The sequence below is a fragment of the Poromitra crassiceps genome (assembly GCF_964638095.1).
Source record: "Poromitra crassiceps genome assembly, chromosome: 21".
NCBI classification, from domain to species: domain Eukaryota; kingdom Metazoa; phylum Chordata; class Actinopteri; order Beryciformes; family Melamphaidae; genus Poromitra; species Poromitra crassiceps.
Genome location: NC_139638.1, coordinates 2,321,265 through 2,345,387, shown reverse-complemented (window position 1 = coordinate 2,345,387; position 24,123 = coordinate 2,321,265). Strand labels below are relative to the sequence as shown.

The window sequence follows — 24,123 nt, the reverse complement described above, 5'->3', positions numbered from 1 at the left end:
TCTTAAGGCCTACAATATAACCCTTCATCTGGAGGCAGAACTCGCCATCTTCGGCTGGTCGGAGACCTCTCTGGACTTCCCTACAGCTGTGCAACAGTCTCTGACACTGAGGACAACCATTGCCTAAAAACCCATTCTGAAGGAATCGAAGTCCCCCTCTTCACCTTCTTTTCAATTGTGGTTGACGGACATGGGGCCCTATTCTCCCACAGGCCTTCGGCGCAAAAACGGGCCTTAAACGCAAAAAAACGTGCCTTGCGCCTGTTTCGGGAAGATATCAATATGGCTTTACGCTGCCAAATGCGCTTTAGGCCGAATGGGCGTGGCGCAGTCCCAGAATGGGCCAGAGTGGGCGTGTCGGCCTTAAATCTCGGCGTACTGCTATCTTCCCACCTGGCGTAAATTTAGCGCTTTGCGCTTTTGAAAACCAGGCCTATTCAGTTCGCCAGTTGCGTGGAGCGCTCCCCTCTGGCTCTCTCCCTCCCCTCTGGCTCTCTCCTCTGTCACCCTTCTCTGTGTCACTCTCTCCCTCTCTCCTCAGTCTGACAGGCACAATACGACTGTCTCTCTCTGACTCCCTCGCTCAGACAGACACAACACACGTCCTATAGGAAATAGCAGTTGTAAGTTCACTGCCTGTGAATGTCCCAGCATGCAATTGGGTACTCCATTTCGCTACTAAATAGCAACCAAATGAGGCGAAATAGATATAAAAGGTCGATCTAAAATAATGTGTAATGGTAACACAGCCTGCAATTGTAGAACATTTCAATATTGGACCAAATAAAACATCGAAATTAAAACACCACCCTAAGTGAAACATATATGTCCTCCTGGGCCTATATATATCTCTTGTAGATTTAACGTGATTTAGATAAGTGTTAGCGGAACGCGCTTCTACTGTCATGTGCTATACTGTGATGTCCGCTCCAATAACTTGGCCCTACTTCACATTTAGTTTTACAATAAAAACACATTTATGCAATGACTTTACATAATGTAGGGTATATTTATGTGCATCATTCTACCTGCAGCAGGGGAGAGAAAACGATATCGTTCTGGACAAACTTTCACCAATATAAAATTAATCTCATCATATAGGGATAGGCTATATTTTTCTAGCTGATGCCTTTAGAACATTCTTTTCACTTTGATCTTGCTATAGTGTAGCGTATTTACATGCTTGCAGTATTTAAACTGCAGTTAGATTGGTTTGAGAAGCATAATAATATGGAATAATAGCCTATATGGAGACAGACAGACTGGATGAAGGGAGGGGGGGGGCAGAGCGCTTGGCTTCTGTCTGGTTTTGCTGGACCACTGGAATTGGAGCTTAAAAGGCAAGCGTGCGATTCGTTTATTGCACTTATCCAATGAGCATGACGGTGCATAATTTTACGCTTAAAAGGCGTGGTTGTAATGCTTTAGGCTGCGTCTAGCGCCAAGACCAAGATATCAAGTGCGCTGGTCCGCGCCCACTGCGCCAGGCGCTCGGCGTAGAATCTAGGCCGATGCAACGATAGGGACCATGATCTCTGTTATAAAGATGGAGAGACTCAGTTCCCTGAGAACCAACTCACTTACAAAATGTCTTAACTATCTGGGACCCGTTTCTAGCCTACCTCGTTGAGGTTAGGGGCGGCGGGTGACTTGCCCGGCTGGTTCCTCATGGACCCCTTGCGTGGGACCCCATGCACAACATCTCTTACATCAAGCACATAAGCACCCTATGCGGCTGCTAGCACCACGTTGTAATATTGAGTGTTGATATTATATGTATGCTTTTCTTTCTTTTCCTTTCCTGTGTCTGAGCCTGTTCGTTTGTTATGCCTCCGCCGGCGATAGCCAGGCCGGAGGTATTATGGATCCGGGTTGTCCGTCCGTATGTACGTACGTACGTTCGTACGTCCGTACGTCTGTACGTCCGTACATCCGTACGATGTTTATTAACGCGATATCTGAGTCAAAGGTCAAAGGTCAAGGTCACTGTGACCTCTCAAACGCCATTTTCAAGCTTGTTAACGCGATATCTCAGGAATGCCTTGACGGAATTTCATCAAATTTGCCTCAAACATCGACTTAGCCTCAATGATGATCTGATTAGATTTTGGTGGTCAAAGGTCAAGGTCACTGTGACCTCTCAAACGACATTTTGAAGCTTGTTAACGCGATATCTCAGGAATGCCTTGACGGAATTTAATCAAACTTGTCTCAAACATTGACTTGGACTCAAGGATGAACTGATTAGATTTTGGTGGTCAAAGGTCAAAGGTCAAGGTCACTGTGACCTCTCAAACGCCATTATCCAGCTTGTTAACGCGATATCTCACGAATGCCCTGACGGAGTTTCATCAAATTTGCCTCAAACATCGACTTGGACTCAAGGATGAACTGATTAGATTTTGGTGGTCAAAGGTCAAAGGCCAAGGTCACTGTGACCTCTCGAACGCCATTTTCAAGCTTGTTAGCGCAACATCTCACAAATGCCTTGACGGAGTTTCATCAAATTTGCCTCAAACATCGACTTGGACTCAAGGATGAACTCATTAGATTCTCGTGGTCAAAGTTCAAGGTCACTGTGACCTCACGAACGCCATTCCCAAGTTGGTTAACGCAATATCTCAAGAACGGCTTGATTGAATTTCTTCTGATTTGGCTCAAACACAGTGGTGTAGTCTACCTTTTTTCAGAGGGTATACTCTGACTCTGACCCCCCCTTCCCCCCTGGACGGGGGGGGCGTGGTTTCGCTCGGGAGTGGGCGGAGATTCGACCCATTTTTTGTTGTTGTTCCTCCCCAAATTTGCAGAATAGCTTCAGCCATCAGCTTCATCTTGCTTCTTCGGTCGCTATTCTGTCTCCTGAAGATTTGTTTGCCGACGGGGAGAAAGCCCCACGTGATAGCCACCCGTCAATCTCTCTCTCTCTCTCTGCTCAACGCTGTAACACCATTTTATTTTGAAATTGACTTTACCATTTCCCACGAATATTGTCGCGTTTTTCTTTCCTGGCTTGACAGAAAAAGTCTGCCTTCACGCGCCTTGAAAATAGAACTCACGTAAAAATCGGCGCAGCTCAGGCGAGGCGTGGGTACACGGAAGGTTCACGTTGAGGCGCCCTGTGTACACAGCCTCATTGACTAAAAAGGACGCCTATTTAAAAGCGTGGGTAAAGGCAAGGCTTGGGTGCTGTGTGTGAACGTAGGGTAACACAGAGCGCACAGGGTGAATTTTATGAATGGAAATTGAAAACGATACGTATCATAGCGCATTTCCCAGTGCGCATACGCAAATCTGAGTCATTTCGCAGTGTGTATACTGCGTATACCTGCGTGGCACGTAGACAACACCCCTGCTCAAACATCGACTTGGACGCAAGGATGAACTGATTCCATTTTGGTTATCAAAGGTCAAGGTCACTGTGACCTCTCGAATGCCATTTTCGAGCTTGTTAACGCGATATCTCAGGAATGTCTTGATGGAATTTCTTCGAATTTGCTTCAAGCGTCCACTTGGACTCAAGGATGAACTGATAAAATTTTGGTGGTCAAAGTTCAAGGTCACTGTGACCTCACACACCTAATTTCCAAGCTCTGTAACGCAACATCACAGGAGCGCCTTGACAGAATTTCTTCCAATTTGCCTCAAATGATGATTTGGACTCAAGAATGAACTAATGGCGGAGGCATAAGTCCGCGTTGCGGTCGTTATAGTTTTGTTCATGTATTGTTCTAAGTAAAATTGAAAATACAATTATTTGTGCTTTTATAAAATAACCGCTGTGAAACTATCAGAAAAACGTTTAATCCGTTTAATGCGTTTCAACGGTTTTGCGCTGCTCGCTCTCCCCATTTACTGTTAACCTTGCTCGACCACACAACACAGAACAGAGCGAAACAATGTGAAAACATGGAAATACAGACAGGGGGCAGCGTCTCTCCACATAAACACACTGCCACACAATAGAGCTCAACAGCCACGTGATGTAATTTGCCCCGGAAGTAAGTTCCACGTCTATTTTCTCCATAGACATTTCGATAAATCCAAATATAACGAATTTTAAAGCTCGAACCAAGCCAACAAGTCTTCCAGAGAATCTTGATGACCATGACCAACAAAACTACAAAAGGAAACCAACATGGAAGCAATAACCACTAATGCAAACTGTGTACTCTGTTCAGAAGAAGAACAACATAAAGCTGCTGTAAAAAGCCAGCAGCCATCATCACCCAATATAGTTTCACATCAGGAGCATCACAGCCTGATTTTCCTTCATATCCCCCATATTTTGTTTTTGCCAGTATGGATGTGAAATAGGTCTTAAATTGCATTCATAATGGTCTTAAAAAGTCTTCAATTGAACTGAACCTGCAGGAAGCCTGGAGAGAGCAGCTACATGTAATTGGGAGGCTAGATGAGACCGATCTGCAGAATTACCTGGAAATGGAAGGCAATAAAGATGACCAGAGGTTCACTTTTATAATAAATTTTTTCTTATCTAGTTGCACTATTAAAACATCAGTTGTATATTGCTGTAATATTTGTGGTGCTTTACAATGTATAAACTATACTTTCTCCAACAGAGAGATATTGTGGCTGTTTCTGACAAGTTCAACCATTGTTGCTAGCTTCACAAAAGCCAGGTATGTCCTGTCTGTCTCTGTCTTAGGTCTCTTTCTCATATAAGCTGTTTGGTCTGCTTTAAACGCGCCAGAGTTCCTTTCCTCGGATAGTCCACTTCGTTTGGGGTGGTGTGAAAGTGCAAACGAACTCTGTGGCGGAACAAACAAGCGAACTCTGGTCCGCTTGAAAGCGTAGGTCTTGGTTGGCTTCCAAGTGAACCCTGGGGCGGTTCGTTTGTTGTGTGAAAGCAAACCGGACTAAACACAAGAGCAAATAGCCAGTGCATCTGATGCACTCATGATGCACTGCATGTGCATCAGGAGTGGAAGATGGTAGAAGGGAGAAAAACAAACACTACGGCATGTTTGATTGTACGGTTTTATTTGTGCTTGTATTTGTAGATAGTTAATTTGTAATTAATACTCTCCAATTCGAGTGGATGGTAGTCTATTGACAGTAGTATTGTATTTATACTGTGTTTTGTACTTGTGTACATCTATTTTGGTCTGACGTGAAATGTGTCCTGCCAGATCACCCTTGAAAAAGAGACCTCGGTCTCAATGGGTTTTATTTTCTAGTTAAATAAAGGTTTGAATGAATGAATGTACAGAGAGGGCTGTTTGTCCTAGGGACGACCTCACGTCCGTCTGTTCCATTAAGGAAGGGGGCAGGGCTAGGTAAAAGGGGCCAAAGCCAGGGATAGGAAGGTTGTAGATAGTCGGGATTTGAGGGGTGAGTAGGAGGAGTGGGTGGTGGGAGGGGGCGTTGCGGTCAATGAAGGGGGCATGGCTACAGAAAAGGGGCCGTAGCTAGGGTTAGGACGATCATAGGAAGTCGGGGTTCCAGAGGTGGGTAGCGGGACTGGCTGGGGGGATGTGGGTGGTTTAGGCATAGGGTAGGGGTAGGACCATCTTCCATGCTGAAAATGATTAGCCGTGTGGTTGAGGTACGTATTGCCTAAAGTGACATAAGGGTGAATGTCCACACCACTGCACCGTGGGCTTCAAGGTACTGTATTTGTGCTTGTATGAGTCAGACATGGATGTAGACTGCAACTTGACTTGTTGGCGGAGGCATACAACCACGATGTGGTATTCTTAGTATTTTCTCTCTCTCTCATGCTGTGCCTTGGGTCTTTGTCTTATCAGCGGGCTTCCACCAGACCCAGGTGCCTTAACTGTGGACCTTGAGGCTGCTGTCCGATTTTTGGACCAGTTGCTGAAAATACCGTGGATCAAGCAATCAGTTACGAACAGCCTTTACATTTTCACATTATGCACATATGTCATGTATTGAGTCAATGATTAAAAGTTAAACAAACTAATCCTCCTGTCATGTGGCGACCTGTAAGAAACACTCATTTCCATAATTACAAGGCAATGAATGCATGTTTTAAATGTTGTTGTCTTATCTCATTGTTCTCTTTTTCATATAGGCAAACATGGCATTGGTAGTGCTAGTGGAACATCTTTTTGAATCAGGACCTGTCCTGAAATCACCAGAGATCTACATGATTCTGCTGTCGTGCTCCCTTCTTCAAGAGGACGACCGTGTCATGAAGACAGTGTTGCCCTTGGCAATCAGTATTCTGCAGATGAATGAGAAGAGCCTGGCAACATTACGTAAACTACAAGTTTTCACTTCAGAGGTTTAGTGAGGAATGTGTAAGAGGTTAGGCTTAGTGCTGTTTACAATACCACAGTACCTTCTGCAGGGAAAATGAATATGGAGTGTGGCCATGCAAAAATCACCAATATAATGCTGAGATTTGGATCCTCCCCTTTCTTTTTTACTTGAATTAAAAGCTTACCTGGAACATGATGTGCTAAATAATGTTCGTGTGTGTGTGTGTGTGTGTGTGTGTGTGTGTGTGTGTGTGTGTGTGTGTGTTGTTTCTGCAGGAGGCTGGTGGTCTTCCCTGGCGCCCTCCATCATGATCAAGCACATCATGGTGTTCAAAAAGGCGCTGGCCTTCATGCTCAGAAACCCCGCTGTGCAAACTTGCTCTCCTGCGGTCAGAATGCTGATGGACATCCTCAAGATGCTCTACAAGGTCAGATAGATAGATAGATAGATAGATAGATAGATAGATAGATAGATAGATAGATAGATAGATACATCGATGGATCGACACACTTTCAGTCTGGGATCAATTAAGAAATCATATTACTTATTCTGGGACTCGTCCTTTGCCGGCCATAAACGCAGAATTTGGCCCACAACATTTTGTCCATCATTGGTCAAACATTTTATGACTAGATGATATTTGAAAATATGTCCAAATTAATTTTAATTAAATTGTAAATGTAAATTAGTGAATGAAATTTAAAGTCGAGCTGAAACGCCATTTGCACCCTTATCGTGACGTATTTCTGAGTGAAACAGAGAGGTGGGACATATCGTTTGGAGGAGTTTGATTTGACCGTTGAAAGGTGGGCGTGTCTGGGACGAGGGACTGACTGAATGTGAGACGAGTGCCCTGCAGTGCCAGTCCGATACATAATGTATTTTCCCGGACAAATCTGAAACCTACCGGTCACGTTTCAATAACTATGTTTACAAACACAGTATAATGTAAATACAGCGCTGTGCACTGTTCACTGCGCCAAGCCCCAGAGCAGAGAACTGGTTAGCGGTTGCCCCCGGGAGAGTGCTGGCTGCTGGTCTTGAAGTGGGCCACGAGCCGTGGTAAATAGCGATATTCCTGGAATGGTAGTTAACGAGCCAATTACATGTCCTTTGCATTCATGGGATAGCAAAGTTTGCCCATATAGGCAGCCATGTTGCAAGCATTCCTGCTTGGAATTTTCTCCTAGTTATGAAGATTGATTAACAGCTGTCATGTTACATTATTGGTTGAAATTGGTAGTACAGTACCAGCTGATGTAAGCACATTGTAGATTTATGTTTTACATGAAGAAAACATGGTTGAATTTTGATAGAAAAGTTAAAAACACGCACATCCAGGTCGAATCCGGCAGGTGCAGAGCTGGAGAGAGGTCAAGAGTGTAAATCCAGAAAAGTTCATGTTTCAAAAGGAGAGTGTTGATGTCCCCCCCCCCCCCCCCCCCCTACATGGGAGTTTAACATGTTCAATCCCAGTGTAACTGAGAGATGCAACAGTGTGTTTCATTAGATTAAAGTGTTTCGCCACCGGGCTCTTGATGTGGTGATTTCTGATAGTGCTACGATGTTCAGAGATTCTCTGTTTCATTGGCCTGGAGGTTTTGTCTATGTAGGCGAGGCCGCAGGGACATTTGAGCATGTATATTATGTTGTTGGTTTTACAAGAGATGATGCCTTTGATGGTCAAAGCTTTGCCCGTGTGTGGGTGATAGAATTGATGGGTGAAGTTACACTGTTGGCAATTACGACATTTGTAGTTTCCTGGTTCTACAGGTGGCAGGAAGGTGGCTGGGGGGGTTGGGTGGACAATCCACTCTTACTAACATGTTTCTGAGGTTGGGGGATCGTTTGAAAATGCCAGTGGTGAGTATTGGATAACACAGGTAATCCTGTTGTCTGTGGTTCTGGGTCTGGTGCTATTGAGACACTCAGTCTGTGTGAGGAGATCGAAGCGGTTGGAGGCTTGGGTTACCCATTCTTTTTTGAGAAATCTGTTCTCCATGTCCGTTTTGTGTTTGTGGTAGTCTGTGTCAGAGCTGCAGATACAGCGTATTCTGTTGAACTGGGAAACAGGGAGACTTTTCTTGAGGGGTGTAGGGTGAAATGACTGACCATGTAAAAGTGAGTTTCTGTCAGTGGGTTTTCTGTACAGGCTAGTGCTAAGGTGTCCATTGTCATTGATGATCAAAATGTCCAGAAAGATCATTTTAGAGTGGTCATGTGTCATTGTGAATTTGAGATGTGCATTCTGAGTATTCATGAAATGGTGAAACTCTCAGTTTCTCCTCTGTCGAGGTCCATATGAAGAAAACATCATCACCGTACCTTTTGTAAATTGAGATGAATTGTAGAAAAGAGTTCTTCTCAGGGTTTAGTATGATCTCCCACTCCATGAGTCCAACATAAAGTGAGGCAAAACTAGGGGACATTAGAGTCCATGCTGACCCCGGAGACCTGCAGGAAAAAATCATTGCTGAACATGAAATGTTGTTGGTCAAGACCAATTCGATGAGTTCCAGTAGGCACACTGTGCTTGGTGCACTGGGTGTGGCAGAGCTTTGTTCTAGCTGGTGAAGAAAGAACTCAGCTGATCTTAGACCCCCCTCCTGAATTTTATAGAAAAATCCAAAGAAATGTAATTTTTGTGAATTTTTAGGCGTGCATTGTTAAATAGGTGCACTCTATGACCAGGGATGTGATCTAAAATAAGTCATTTTTCATTTGAGCTTGATTTTACTATATTTTATGCAAGTTAATCTGTGTTTTTTTCACAGGCAAACAAAATTGGAAAGCAAGTACCGCTGAATACCTTTTATGTGGATGAGATCACTGGTAATGTGCAGCCACTAGAGGATGTCCATCTGTGGCGTACATGCTCAAAATTGGAGGTTAGACTTTTTTTTCTTCAATTAAATTCCACTCACCTTAAGAATTCAAAAATACCTATTTCTGACTGTCATCAATATTTATAAACAGAAATTCTCTCTAAGTGAATCTCTAGTGAGCCATGTTGCTGCTCAGTGATAAATTATGTATATTGTTATAAATGATGAATCAATGTTTTCTTAAAGGATACAGAACAGATGCCTACCATCTTCTGCCGCTACCCGTTTCTGTTAAATCTGTGTTGCAAGATGGCAGTCTTGAACATCCATGCATACATAGCAAAGGTATAGATTAAAAATACATTAATTTTTTTTTTTTTTACTGAAAAGTCAACTTACTTATAGTACATACAGTATAAAGCTTACTGTGCAGCTATGATATACCAGTTATTTACCAGCTTCCAAAATATATCTTGATGAACATGAACTTGAATGAATACAGTATATCAAAAATGAGAATATTTTGGCAAAAATGAACACAGTTTAATTTAAAGTAAAAATTTGATATTGCTTTTTATTTAGTTATTTACTGTTTGTTTATTTATAGTAGCTCTTTATTGGTATTAAGGTATTTGAAGGTCATGAAAAATGCTGAAATGGATTAGAATCTGCTGCAAAGTTGAAGTTGAAATAGGAATGTTTGATATACGGTATGCTTGATAGATGATATACAGTATTTTCCATTAACATTTTATTACATGCATACTGTTGATTTCATTGCATAATGCAGCTGCTGTTATAATTTGCCCTCTGTGTTTCCTTGATTAATAAGTGCCATTGTTTGTAATTTACAGAAAAAGCACCATTTTCTTCATGACTTAGCTTTGATGTGGCCCACTGAGTCGATGGTCCATCCCCCTGACTCCCCCCCTGCCCCGGTCTTCCAGCTGAAGCTCAGACAGCTGCACCTCATCGAGGACACCTTCAGACAGCTAGCTGCAGCTGACCACTGCGCCTTTGAGAGGGAACTGTTGGTAAATATGTTGCTCAAACTTTGGACGCTTGTATTTTGTAGATACATTTGAAAACTAGCATTTTTGGATTTTGAAATGTATTATTAACTTGTCTAGCTTGATTCCAGAGTAAAAAAAAAACATTTTGAGAGGGGATGATTCCAAATGTCAAACATGGTAATAGAGCCATATGATTTCTGCAAAATGGAAACAAATTATGGAATTTTGTAATAAAAATGGAATCAAATGCAAAAATCAAAAGTACACCTAATTATTGTAGTAACCTAAATGATTTCATAACTGTGAAATAGGCAGAGAGAAATAATTCCATTTTCGATTAGGATGTTTTGAGAGAGGGGGTCGGTCTTGTGGGGGCCCTTACGTCACCTCACAACTTGGTTTTCACTTTGAGAAACATGTCAAAGAGGCTGTCTGAGAGAGACAAGTCATAAAATATATATATATATATATATATATATATCCGATAAAATAAATTGGGGGGCGACGGATTTCATATGGCCGTACATGGTTATCTGAGTGGAGACAGATTGTTTTCAACAATTATGGGATAAGACGTTCCTACGTCAGGATGCATGGATATTTCTTTAAGACATTCCTGGCCACGCCTCGTCTATAAATCACCTGTGGAGGCCTATTCATACAGTCTATGGTGGAGGCGTGAAACCACTGATAGTATTGATGGACTACCGTGTCTCAAAGCAGCCTTAAAGTCTGCAGAGGCAGTGTCTTCACTGAGATAACAGCAGTTACCATGTAACTGTTTTCTATCGTGTTCAACTCTACCTCTCAACTCATTGTTTTCAACAATTATGGGAGGCCTCTTTAAAGTGATAATCTGGAAGATTTCACTTTTGTTGTCTCTGACAACACCAATGGCTATGACCAGTAATTGCAGGTGAGGTCCACACAGTGTCGCATATGTGATGTGAAGGTTTTTTTCTTCTTCTTCTTCATACATTCATACATTCAAGGTTCAAGGTTTTCTTTATTTGTCTCCCTTGGGAGAAATTTGTCTTGGAGACAGGGCCACAGCTACATACATAGACACACTTAACAGTCCTTAACCCATTGATACCGGCGCGCCTTCTCTTGAGTGGCCCTCTAAACCTACTGCACGTTTGTAAACAGCCCCTGTAAACCGGCCTTTTTCGGAGAAGTTGCCAGAGCGGTCGGCGTTCACTAAAACCTTCATATCTCAGGCTCTATAGCACATATAAACATAAAATAAAAAGCATTTGAGAGCTTAACCCTTTGGCTTTTCGTATTATATTTGCCCTAACGTAATTTTTAACCCCCAAAAATAAAAATAAAGATTCTAACGCATTTTAAGAAATGTTAATCAAGATTACGGCAAATGTAACCCTTACAACTAAAAAGCCACGGGTTTAAGCTCTCAAATGCTTTTTATTTCATGTTGATAGCTACTATAGAAGCTGAGGAAATAGGTTTTGTTGAACCCTTGACAATTACTGCAGCCTAACGTTAACGTTAAAACATTAGCGACCTCCGTTTTGCAGTCGTCTTGAAATACGGCAAATTCGCCAAAAGTCACTCACCCAATGAGCCTTGGCTAGCGTGTCAACAGTCACATCATAATCTGGGTGTGGAATCTTCTTATTCATTGATGTCTTCGTCCTCAAAGTAAGTTATACTCCGTTCAGTTCATCAGCGTTAGCATTCACTTAGCTTACTGTCTGAGACGCGGCCATGCAGAATTGCCACCGTGCAGCAGAAGAACGTGCAGTAAAACCTTGAGGCTATTGCAGATTGGAACATGAGATAAATAAATCTGAAATTAGGTCAGCAGCATTAATTTCATCCTAAAGTTTAATGGGAAGTATTGCTGGACCGGCGCTTCCTTGATTTTATGTGTAGTTCGAGCTTTGAAAAACTGTCCACACGGTCGAGGCAACAATAAAAATAAAAAACTACAAAACCCACAATGCATTTCACCTCCGCCACGTCTATTTCAGCAAATCATGATGCATGTAATCGGTCACATGTCTTGAAACAGTGATATACACGTACTACGCGTCTGTGTCGCAGCCGGCATGAAAGGTAAAATGACACGCCCGTTGCCGTCGGTGTTAAAGGGATATACCGTAATTTCCGCACTATAAGCCGCGACTTTTTCCCCATTTTTCGGCCCTGCGGCTTATATAACGGTGCGGCTTATCTATGGATTTTTCCAGCTAACGGCCACTAGGGGACCTCCTAAATCTATGGATTTTACAGGTTACACAGCTTCATCTGCACATCATTTGGCGGAAATCAACCGGCATCACGTGATCGCACGGCGACCATGGCGCTCAGCTAGACAGCTGCTACACCAGACCAAACAATATGTTTTAGCGATCTGATCTAAAATGAATAAGGTGACCAGAACCAACTGAATAACTTTAAAGAGTGGGGCGAATGTCTGCTGGAAGAAGCACAAGACTGAAAACCAGTAAGCAGAAAGAAAAAGACGAAGCAATCACCGCCATGAATGAGGAAATGACTCACCTGCTGGAGGCTGGAGATACACCGGCTTGGGCTAAACTTTTACTCCGTGAAACACTATTGATTAAGTCCGACATCGCTCAGAGGTTTGAGCAGCTTGAAAACAAGTTTGAAAACGTGCAGAAGTCCATCCACTCACTCACTAAAGAAAATAAGGCAACCGTGAACAGAGTTTCTAATGCGGAAAAGCGCATCAGCGCACTGGAGGACAAAAACAACAGTGAGTCCGAAAATGGATAAAATGCAAAAACAAATCGAAACCCTGCACTTAATCAGCAGGAGTAAAAGAAATAACATTCGCCTGATCAATGTAAAAGAGGGAGCTGAGATTGGTGACATGGACGCTTTCCTTGGCAAAATCCTGTGTTACATCCTGGACCTGAAGGAAGGCGAGAAACCACCAGAGGTGGACAGGGCACACCGGGCGCCTCGGCCACGTCCAGACCCCGGCCTGCCACCGAGGGCCATCTTCATCCGCCTACTCCGCTGGCCCGACCGTCAACTCATCCTCCAGGCTGCGGGGAAGAAGCCCCTCACCTGGGAGGGTACGCGCTTTTTCGTCCGGCAGGACCTCTCCGCGTTGGTGCAACAGAAACGCGCAACATACAACAGCATCATCGAAAAGGTTAAAGTCAATGGATATCGTTTTGGCGTACAGCGGAGGCGGAACGAGCTCAAAGTGAAACTGCCGAATATCTTTTGAGTTGGACTGGTCAATAGTACTGTGAGTAACTAAAAGAAAAAAGAAAAAACGGAATTCTCTCTTCTTTAGCACTCTTTCTAACTATAAATCCACTTCTGTTTTAATTTCCTCTCTTGCCCTCTTTTCACCACACCGCGGACACTGTGTGCACTGTAAAAAAAAACACAGGTGGTGTTGTGTTATGTTATTTTGTTGAAATGTTAATAAATGGGAGCTTCCTCAAACAGCCATCTCTTTCCCGACAATCCCCTCTGTGCACGAACCCTTACATATGGTAATTAAACATTAAAACACCTGCGGCTTATAGTCCGGTGCGGCTTATATATGTAACAAACAGGCAATTTTGCTGCTGCGGCTTATACTCAGGTGCGCCTTATAGTGCGGAAATTACGGTACACGCAAATGCTGCATCCGGTATCAATGGGTTAACTAAAAACACCAAGAACATAACACATACACCATTGCACATACCCCCGTGATAAGGTGCATCTAGTCACTTCTAGTTAATTTCATTTATCATTTTGATTGACTGAGGAACAAATGAGTGTTTATATCTATTATATCTACATCGCGGAATTCTATACCTCCTGCCAGATTGCAGTAGTTCATACTCTGGGTTCAGTACATGCAAGGCGTCAGATAAGATATTCCGAGCTTGTCGTATCGTTGCTTGCTCAAAGATGGCTTGGGGGGTGATCGGGGGGGGGGGGGGGGGGGTGGACATACCCATGATCTTCCCAGCCATGTTTGCCAGCCTAGCAATTTGAGATGTATACTTAATAGTCAGGTTGCCGGGGCGGCTGTAGCTCAGGAGGTAGAGCGGGTCGTCCACTAATCGCTTTGGATAAAAGAGGTCGGTGGTTCGAATCCCGCCTCCTCCAGTCTGCATGTCGAAGTGTCCTTGGGCAAGATACTGAACCCCAAATTGCTCCTGATGGTGTGCCAGCACCCTGCGTGGTAGCTTGCCACCATCGGTGTGTGAATGGGTGAATGTACCTACTGATTGTAAAGCGCTTTGGATAAAAGCGATATATAAATGCAGGCCATTTACCATTGCCAAACCACCTGGAAATACCATATCTCAATATGGGTTCTACAGTATACTAGCTCTATAAAAAATCAACATAATACTACTGACTCCAAAAAGCCTGAGTCTTCAAAGGAAGTGTAGACGTTGATGTTGATGATCTTTGCACAGATGCTTGTAACATGCGTGTGCCAGCTCAGTTCCCGATCGATCTGCACTCCTAGATATTTATAGGAGGAGACCTGTTTGATGTTATGGTTGTGAATACTGATCGTAGTGTGGTCACCTATGGACCTGGGGTCTATTATGACCTCCTCTGTTGTGTTTACATTTATTTTTAAATGATGTTGATCACACCATTCTACGAACCTGTCCACTCCAGATGTATATCTGAGGATGTTAGAATCGCTTGTGAGCAGACTAAGGATCACGGTGTCGTCTAAAAACTTAATTACAAACTGAGTAGGATGTGAGCTGACACAGTCATCTGTATACAAAGTAAACAAAAAGGAGGAACTGACTGTTCCTTGGGGCACCCCTGTACTACACAGTGTCTCCTCAGAGAGCACAGAGTTGCGTTGACCAGTGGAGGCGGTAATGCAACGCTTGGACGCCAACCGCACACAGATCTCAAAAGAAGAAGTAGTTGGTCAGCGGTGCTCTATTATGGATCGCACTAGAGATCACTATTGACACGTGGACGGCTGGGTGGGGTGTGTGTGTGGGAGATTTGAGCTGTCAAAAGGGAACAAAAGGCTCTCTCCTGGCCAATCCTGGTGCTTGACTGCTGCGTAGGCGGGCGCAGGGTGTGTTCTGCCCAAATCTTCTGGGGGACTGTCTGCCCTCAAGCCCTGGGATGGCTTTAGCAGAAACTGCAAAGCAGACAAGCCAATCAGTGACTGCGCTCAGTGCCCTGTGATTGACAGCGCAAGTTGGCCAATCAGGAACGCAACTAGCACTGCACTAGCGAAACAATAATGGCCGCCTCCTTGCCTGTCTGCCTCGAGGAGTAATGTCAATGTTTGTCGAGTTTAAACAGCCATGAAGTGCAGTTATTGCAGAAATAGACCAATAACAACAATTAAACAAGTACAGGAGTATGCAACAGCGGAGTTTCTCGGTGGAAAATGTGTTTTTGCCGTTCTCCCGATTGGATTTGCGTTTGACTGGATCCAACGCTGATTGGCTGAAGGAGTTGTCTGTCAAGGCAAGTACACCCGCCCAACTTCCGCCCACTGCAAACACTGGTAGAAAGCTTCAAGCCAGACGGGAATGAAGTTTCATGGTCTTACGTGAATCCATTTGGGACTTAGGCGCCTTTTTGTGATTGGCTACGTCCATTACCACGCCCCATTTTGGCCAGTGGGTGTGGAAAGGTAATCAGTTCTTAGTTGGCCCATGACCTACTTGTCTACAAAGTTTTGTGTTGTTAAGCACCTTTTGGGGGAGATAATAAAATGTAAAATTGGAGATAACTGCAGAATACTGATGATATGCAAACATGCCAGCAGGAAATGAGAAAATAGGTTTGATTTCTAAACACTGGTCCAACTTGCACCTATGTTCCCCAGGTGCAGTTTGTGGAGGACATGAAGGTGACCAACGTCAACAGAACCGACTTCTTCCTCCATGTGTTTGATGAGCTGATGGCTCCTGAGTCTGAGATGTTCATGTACAACGAGAGCCTGACCCTCGCCTGGTTTCCTGTCAGGGTCAGGGTAAGACCAGGGTTTGCAATTAAAGAAAGAAAATGCAGTCCAAACAGTGTTTGTAGACATACGGGGGGGAAGGGCAGCAAACACTGAATCAAAATGTGTATACACTAATTTAGTGGCCTAAGTAAATAATTTTTTGCCATATTTTTTATGACGGCGACAGCCGTGGCCAGAGACATTATATTTCCGGGTTGTACGTACACATCCGTCCGATGCTCATTAACAGGATATATCAGGAACAGCTTGAGGGAATTTCTTCAAATGTGGCTCAAACATCCACTTGGGTGATGAACTGATTAAACTTTGGTGGTCGATGGTCAAAGTTCAAGGTCTCTGTGACGTCATGGCCACCCTGTTTCACGCTCGTTAATGCGATATCTCAGGATCACATTGACTAAAGGATGAACTGATTCGATTTGGTGGGAAAACGAAGAACCCCCCCACCCCCATCCGTACACACACACACACACACACACACACACACGAGCAGCAAACCTACGAGAAACATTGTATATTATAATCGTGTTACAGTATCATGTTTGAAGAAGAAAAATGTATCTTTATATGTAGAAACATCCCTGGTACTGCCACAGTAATACCATTTTGGAGTTGTACACAGATGTGACATTGCATAATGTCTGGTACAAACTATTTTCTCTTGTTTCTCTCTATGGAAAAGAGTGGTGATTGTGCAATAATCCAGGTTACTGTCTCTGTGTGAGGACTTGGGATAACATGTAAATACTGAAATCAATCATTACATTTATGGATGCACAACTCTTTAATATTGCTCGATATCATAGCTTCCTCAAGCCATTTGGGGCAAATGTTTTCAAGTAAAAGCAAATTTCAGACAATTACCGGATGTTACTTAATCTTAATGATCATGTTCTACGATCAAACCAACAGCCCAGAGTCAGGGAGAAGGATTACTTTCTGTTCGGGGTGCTGTGTGGCATGGCTCTCTACAACCACAACATCGTCCACCTGCCCTTCCCATTGGTTCTCTTCAAGAAGCTGCTCGGCGCCAAACCCTCGCTGGACGACATGAAGGAGTTTGAACCTGTAGTGGGAGAGTAAGGATCCATTCAGTGCATTTTAACCTCTTGAGCTGACTGAAAATAATACATAATTAAAGGCCCATTCCGTTGGTTCTGGCGAGAAATAAATGTGCACAAAGTGTTTATTATTGGCACTGAGTGAATGCGCCTTGACGTAACTTAAAAATGGCGACCAGGGGCGTTTCTCTCCGACCAGCCGTTCAGAAGATACATGGAAAACCCGCAGTTTCGAAGGGGATAGCATTTCCCGCCACAGCTAGAGGATGTGATGTCTGCGCGCGTTCATGAGCCTCTTGTCCTAGACGCCGGCTAACAGGAAATGGCTAAAGTAGCTTTTAACGTTACGTTCGTCGCTAGCTGCTAGCAAAAGGAAACAGACTCCAGAAAAAGTCCACACTAAATGAATAAATACATATTTATCTAATGAAGCCCGTCTGGCCAGACAGCAGCAATGTGACCGACATCGGGGGGAAACTAGAGTCAGGACTGTGTTTTCGGTTCATGAAGGGAACTTGCTGCTTGTAGCTACTGTAATGTGGTTGACCAGATAATGTTAGCTGCTTGCTAATGGATTTTCAAGATTCAAGATTTTTACTGTCACTCCGTAGTACAAGTATCTGACCACCTGGTCAGAAACTCTGCTAACATTACCGTCTTGTGTGAAGTAATGCAACCCTAACGTTACTACCGTTATGCTTATGGTCATGGAACATTATTGTTTGACTGCATTTAGCTGCGGTGGTTTGTGCCTATTATAACCATAACGTTAGCTTGATGCTATACGCGGCTAACTAATAGATTTCGCTATATTTATAGAAATTACCACCAGACCCACTAATAACGTTACTGTCTTGTGTTGATAATGAATCTAACAGTCGGAAATATGCCTAACGTTAGCCTACTGTCTGTTATGCTTACGGTACATTGTTTGACTGTTCAGTTTGGTCAACTCCAGGCATTACACGGTACCGTACATACAGGGGGAGCAGGCTATTTCCTGGCTTGTGCTAACATGAGTGTCCACTTGCTGGCTGCAGTGGGACTGCACATAGTTAACGTTAGCTTGATGCTAATCGCGGCTAACTAATATTAATTTACATTTATAGAAATTACCACCAGCCCCACTAATAACGTTACCGTCTTGTGTGGATAATGAATTTAACAGTCCTAAATATGCCTAACATTACTGTTATGCTTATGAAACATTGTTTGATTGTTCAGTTTGGTCAACTCCAGGCATTACACGGTACCGTACATACAGGGGGAGCAGGCTATTTCCTGGCTTGTGCTAACATGAGTATCAACTTCCCCGCAGCCAACGCAAGCCAAAACACGACCAAACATGCCACAATAACGTCCCCTAATTCATCTAGAATCCTTCCTGGGCATCTCGAGGCTGATCTGACCGATAAATTGTCCAGGTTGCCGTTTTCACGTGACTTTTATGAGTTAACGTTACAAAGCAACCAACAGCTCTGCTGTTGCCAGGCAACTGCTTGTGCGCGTGCGAGTATGGTGCCTGCGCGTCAGCTCGTTCACACGCTGCCTGCAGTTACACTAACGGCCACCGGCATCAGTAATAGTGAGTATTGACGGATTGGGCCTTTAAACGTTCTGCATAATTGAAAAGCAGCTTATAACTTTTTTTATAGACAACACTGTAGGAGCCATGTGCAGGTCACGGTTATGTTGAAACTATTTAAAATGCACAACCTGCAAATGCAATACAGTTTTTTTAACATGCAAAATTAATATCAGAAGGAAGCCAGTGAGTAATAAATGAATCCTTTTCCAATGCTTTGCAGGAGTTTGCGGTACCTCTTGGAGGACTACACTTCTGATGATGTTGAAAATATGGAACTGAATTTCAGGGTATGTTCACTGACCTGTCAGTTATCACAGTTATGCACAGTTACTGGTATAAATGTTGTACACTACCCAGTCTTTTACCTCTCATCATTGTCGATTACAGGTCACCTGGAATGGCAGAGAGGTGGAACTTGAGGCAAAAGAACAAGGAAAAGTTGTCACAAGTTCAAACAAGTGTGTTTTTAAATAACTAGTGTCTTTTTGGGGACGGGGATAATAGTTGAGGACTTGAAGCAGGCTGTAACGTGGCATGTCTCCAATGAGGTGTTCAAGATCTCAGTGAACACATGGGCCAGCTGATCAGCACAGTGCTTTAGTACAGGGGTTCCCAACCTTTTTTGTGCCAAGGACCGGTAGATACATGGAAAAAAAAGTTGACCGGTTGTCAATTTTAATGGTTTTAGTTACCGGTACATATATATTTACTCACCAGGTGGCGACAAAGGGTAAATAACAGCCTTTTGTGTTGTACTGTATGTAGCCTATACAGTATTTATGTTTTTGTTTGAACTACAAACATAAATGAACGTCAACTTGAAACTATGTTTCAACTATCACACACAGCCTATAATATTATAGCCTATGTTTATTAAAAAAAAAAAAAATGACCGGCTCGCGGCCCGGTACCAAATGCGTTGCGGCCTGGTACCGGTCTGCGGCTCGGTGGTTGGGGAGCACTGCTTTAGTGCGTGAGAGGGTGAGACAGAGTCAGGGCCAGCTGGCTTTCGTGACTTATGCCTTTTGAAGAGCCTGTTGATGTAGTCTCACGAGGGCAGACCCAACGTCACACGTCAGCAAGCTGGCTACTGCGAGACTGCTGTTGACGTCTCTCTCCTGAATGCAGAGAGGTATCGGAGACAAATAAGACAAATTCCTCGTATGTAACTTGCATACTGTTGCAATAAAAGTGATTCTGATTCTGAGGGGGGGGAGAGGTGGGTTGAAGCTGTCAGGAGGGGGACTGAGGGGAGGGGTGGAGAGGTTGGTGGCCTGGTTGAGCATATGAGAAGTGTCGCAGTGGATGGGTGGAAATCCTAATAATTATACATTTACATGATTATAAAGGGTGTGACTCTGAGCTCTCTCACCTCCCAGGACAGAGAAAGTGTGAGGTCTGGATCCATCATCTATGCATTACTTGGCTGAAACTACTTTTATATTTCTGAACTTCTGACTCAATCTTTCTCTCAATAGGAAAGATTTTGTTGACGCCTATGTCAACTACGCTTTCAACACGTCAGTTGAGAAGATGTTTGAGGAGTTCAGGAGAGGCTTCTTCAAGGTGTGTGACATCGATGTGGTGGAGTTCTTCCAGCCAGAGGAGCTGCGAGGAGTGATGGTGGGCCAAGAAAACTATGACTGGGAAACGTTTAAGAAGGTTTGCAAGTGTTTTTGAATTTTGAATCTCTTTGATAAGAATCAGGAATGTAATCATTTCACATATTCAGAATATTGTGTTTAGGCTACTCATGTAGACATGGATATTGATGAATGGGACATCAACAACCATAATATTGTATGCCAGAAAAGTTTCTCCTGTGATTCGATCTAGAACACGGCATATGAGGGAGAATACCACGCCAACCATCCCAACATTGTTACCTTCTGGGAGGTGTTTGATGAACTGACAGCAGACCGGAAGAAAGCTTTCCTCTGTAAGTAATGCTACACAATTATCATTCAAATGCACTTAATCAAGATGAACCATGGGATGGGTGATGAGGTGAAGCACTGGTGACTCCCACTTCCTCCCAAAACCTTAAATGCTTAGGAAAAATGATGTCGTGATATTTGTGTTTTGACTGTGCCGGATACTTCATTCATATAAAAATGCACATTGTAAAGTTTGGTTGAACAAGTAAGTGGATGCCAATGGGGAGGGGCCTAGGCATACAGCCAGGAGGGAGGGGCTCTATTTTTTTTTTTTTTACCTTTATTTTACCAGGTAGTCACTTGAGATCAAAGATCTCTTTTACGAGCAAGACCTGGCCTAAATGGCAGCATTTAAAAACAACAACAGCACCAACAACAACAACATAACAACACAACAACAACAACATAACATAACAACAACAACGACGACAACAACAACAACAACAACAACAACACAACAACAGATAAGCAAAGCACAAATACAGACAGGAATATTAAAGGCAACGTGGTACAAGATAGATTAAGGAGACACGATTAAAAGAGATGAGGGATAGGAGAGTGGGATAAAAGGTAAAGTAAGAAAGATGGGGGAGGTGAGGTCGCTGAGGAGAGAAGGTCAGATAGATTAAGATACAATAAAACATTTACATTGACCCATCTCGTTCTTTAAAATGTCTGTGATTTGAGCTTTAAACTCAGATATCAACTCTAGGCTAAATCTCATGCGCACGTCTCTGCTCACTGCTCATTGTGCTCAAATCCCGTGCTCACTCTCGTCTATAACGGCTGGACACATGTCACTTATAGAAGCGGCTGCACTGCTTAAAGATGTATGAGAGAGGTGCTCAAATCTTCAAAGAAACAGGCTCAGAAGAAAATTATTTTTTTTCTTGTTAACCACACATCTTTGCTTTAATATTTAAAGGAACAGCTCACCCTAAAATCCAAATTACATATTCTTCCATCTACATCCTTCTGTGTTAGTTGCCTGAGTTTTGGAGATATCGGTCCTAGTGATGTCTGCCTTCTCTCCAATACAATGGAACTGGATGGCACTCAACTTGTGGTACTCAAAATGGCAAAAACATACATTTGAAAAACTCAACAGCAATGTATCTTTCCAGAAATAATGGCCCGGTTACTCAAGATAATCCACAGACCTTGTTATGAGCAGCTTCATGTAGGAACTATGTTCTTTCAACTAAACTACTCCCACAGCTGCTACTAGCTGCAGTTCCATGTAGGAATTAGCCAGTGGGTGTAGTTCGGCCTAAAGAAAATAGTTGAAACTGCTCACAACAAGGTTTGTGGATTATCTTGAATAACCAGGTCATGATTTCTGTAAAGAGTTTTTCAAATGTATGTTTTTCCCATTTTGTGTACCACAAGCCGAGTGCCATCCAGTTCCATTATATTGGAGAAAAGGCAAACATCTCTAGGGCCGATGGGCCCTATTCTCCCACAAGCCTTCGGCGCTAAAACGGGCCTTAAACGCAAAAAAACGTGCCTTGCGCCTGTTTTGGGACGATATCAATATGGCTTTAGGCTGCCAAATGCGCTTTAGGCCGAATGGGCGTGGCGCAGCCCCAGAATGGGCCAAAGTGGGCGTGTCGGCCTTAAATCTCGGCGTACTGATATCTTGGCACCTGCCTTAAATTTAGCGCTTTGCGCCTTTGAAAACCAGGCCTATTCACTGCGCCAGTGCACTTGTGCCTCTCCCCTGTCACCCTTCTCTGTCTCTCTCTGAAACCTCGCTCAAACAGACACAACACATAGCAGCCACGCAGCACCCAGCTTCCCATAGGAAATAGCAGTTGTAAGTTTACTGCCTGTGAATGTCCACTCCCAGCATGCAATTGGGTCCTCCATTTCGCTACTAAATAGAGCCGAAATAGATATAAAAGGTAGATCTAAAATAATGTGTAATGGTAAGACAACCTGCAATTGTCGAACATTTCAATATTGGACCAAATAAAACATGAAATGAAACACCACCCTATGTGAAACATATATGTCCTCTTGAGCCTATATATACCCTGTGTGGATTTAACGTGATTTAGGTAAGTGACAGCGGAACGCGCTTCGGAAGCTTCTACTGTCATCTGCTATACTGTGATGTGCGCTCCAATAACTTCGCCCTACTCCACATTTAGTTTTACAATAAAAACACATTTATGCAATGACTTTACATAATGTAGGGTATATTTATGTGCATCATTCTACCTGCAGCAGGGGAGAGAAAACGATATCTTTCTGGACAAACTTTCACCAATCTAATAGGCTATATTTTTCTAGCTGATGCGTTTAGTACATTATTTTCACTTTGATCTTGCTATAGTGTAGCGTATTTACATGCTTGCAGTATTGAAACTGCAGTTAGATTGGTTTGAGAAGCATAATAATATGGAATAATAGCCTATAATGCAGACAGACAGGCTGGATGAAGAGAGGGGGGGGGGGGGCAGAGCGTTTGGCTTTCGTCTGGTTTTGCGGGATCACTGGAATTGGAGCTAAAAAGGCAAGCGTGCGATTCGTTTATTGCACTTATCCAATGAGCATGACGGTGCATAATTTTACGCCTAAAAGGCGTGGTTGTAATGCTTTGGGCTGCATCTAGCGCCAGCACGACGATATCAAGTGCGCCTTTCCACGCCCACTGCTTTGATCTGCGCCTGCCGCTCGGCCTAGAAACTGCGCCGATGCAACGATAGGGGCCGATATCTCTAAAACTCAGGCAACTAACACAAAATGATGTAGATGGATAAATAGCACTCCAGGTGAGAGGACAAATATGTATTTTGGATTTTAGGGTGAGCTGGCCTTAGCTTTAAGATGTTCCTATTTAACATGATGTCTTCCTATTGCTTGTGATCAGTGTTCCTCACAGGTTGTGACCGAGTGCCCATCCTGGGCATGGACACGATCCAAATGAGAGTCGCTGTCCTCGCCAACTCCACTGAACTCCATTTCCCAGAATCCCTCACCTGTCATAAACTGCTTCTGTTGCCCACCTACCAGAGATACCCAGCCAAGAGGACGATGCACAACAGGCTTATTTGGGCTATTAATCACAACAGAATCTTCTGGAAGGAATAATGCACAACAGGTGTAGGAACAGGCAGGTTAGGTGAAGAGGGAGGGTTAGTTTAAAAATATAATCTATTATTGCTGCTTACCGTAGCCTACCTGTTAAAATTAGTTGAACTTTGATGTCTTTGTTACTTTTGAGGTATTTCGCCACCAAAATCTGCCAAATATTTTATATATGTATATAATACTCTTAAATCTTAAAAAATTATCTTATACTTTGCTTGATGACACTTATTCATGTTCAATGTTAAAATCGTATTCCAAAATATGATGCTTTAAACAACATTGGATACATTTACACCCTAGTGCAGTTTAGCGGTATTAACATGTATAATGACATTGTTGGATTTATACCAAAGGGTTAGATGCAACATTTCACCATATTCATTTAGCTTTGG

General features: G+C 43.2%; 1 protein-coding gene across 1 annotated transcript in view; it reads left to right on the top strand.

Annotated features, from left to right (window-relative positions):
• LOC310795692 (putative E3 ubiquitin-protein ligase HERC6) overlaps positions 1-23,731 on the top strand; it is a gene marked incomplete at both ends in the record, with an annotated part of 42,969 nt that extends 19,238 nt beyond the window's left edge. The window contains 12 exons of the mRNA XM_083657760.1: positions 5,769-5,788; positions 6,056-6,242; positions 6,522-6,673; positions 9,318-9,416; positions 9,926-10,105; positions 15,909-16,055; positions 16,962-17,128; positions 18,919-18,985; positions 19,086-19,156; positions 20,177-20,360; positions 20,535-20,637; positions 23,511-23,731. Of these exons, the coding sequence (XP_083513886.1) occupies positions 5,769-5,788; positions 6,056-6,242; positions 6,522-6,673; positions 9,318-9,416; positions 9,926-10,105; positions 15,909-16,055; positions 16,962-17,128; positions 18,919-18,985; positions 19,086-19,156; positions 20,177-20,360; positions 20,535-20,637; positions 23,511-23,731 (1,598 nt within the window). The remainder of the gene's footprint in view (positions 1-5,768; positions 5,789-6,055; positions 6,243-6,521; positions 6,674-9,317; positions 9,417-9,925; positions 10,106-15,908; positions 16,056-16,961; positions 17,129-18,918; positions 18,986-19,085; positions 19,157-20,176; positions 20,361-20,534; positions 20,638-23,510) is intronic.
• Between the last annotated feature and the right edge of the window lie 392 nt (positions 23,732-24,123).